Source organism: Myotis davidii, unplaced genomic scaffold (genome assembly GCF_000327345.1).
Source record: "Myotis davidii unplaced genomic scaffold, ASM32734v1 scaffold845, whole genome shotgun sequence".
In the NCBI taxonomy this organism is placed as follows: domain Eukaryota; kingdom Metazoa; phylum Chordata; class Mammalia; order Chiroptera; family Vespertilionidae; genus Myotis; species Myotis davidii.
In genome coordinates, this window is record NW_006296223.1 from 1,366,471 (window position 1) to 1,367,139 (window position 669).

At 68.0% G+C, this 669-nt stretch overlaps 1 protein-coding gene across 1 annotated transcript in view; it reads right to left on the minus strand.

The window, feature by feature from the left end:
- The window catches only part of DENND6B (DENN/MADD domain containing 6B), a 27,553-nt gene that overhangs the window by 17,919 nt on the left and 8,965 nt on the right, over window positions 1-669 (minus strand). The window contains exons 11-13 of the mRNA XM_015568719.1: window positions 501-660; window positions 318-412; window positions 175-240 (exon numbers count right to left, since the gene is read on the minus strand). Coding sequence (XP_015424205.1) covers window positions 175-240; window positions 318-412; window positions 501-660 — 321 coding nt within the window. The remainder of the gene's footprint in view (window positions 1-174; window positions 241-317; window positions 413-500; window positions 661-669) is intronic.

Genomic DNA, 669 nt, shown 5'->3' on the forward strand with positions numbered 1-669 from the left:
GCGGAGGCAGGGCTGGTCCTGTCCTGGGGGCTCCCTCCCACACCCCACAGCTGCCCCTTCAGGGATGCCTGCACACCTGTCCCTGCCCCACCCCCACCCCGGACACAGAGCCCACGCCTGAGTCCTGGGAGGAGAGGAGGGCTCGTCCAGGGCGGGGGTGGGGGTGGCACACACCTGGTTTGGTGTCGAGGGTCTTCAGCCTCGAGGGCTTTTTCAGCTTGACCTGCTTCGGGAGGCCGCCTGGAAACAGAAAACGCTGATGGCCCCTCGGGGCTCAGGCCCAGGCCCAGACCCCAGGCGCAGCCAGGCCGCCTCACCTGACATCCTGGGCTCCCCAACGCGGAGGATGTGGGGCCAGTGCTGGAGAGTTTTGATGAAGAAAGGGTTGGTGACCCCCAGGACCACACTAGGTCTAGAGAGAGAGAGGGAGGAGGGAGGAGGCAGCGGCAGCCGGGCGGGGGCAGGGGCAGGGCGGGGCAGACAGAGAGGCCGGCACTTACGGGGCCTGCGTGCGCGTAGTGAACTCCTTGAACTCGCTGTCGTGAATGGTGAAGTAGGGGCGATAGTCGCAGCAGAACTTGAGGGGCTGCAGGCAGCTTTGGGGGGGAGGGGGTGGGGGCACAGCAGGCCCCTGAGCACCACTGGGCAGGCCCTGCCCGCCTCCGCGCC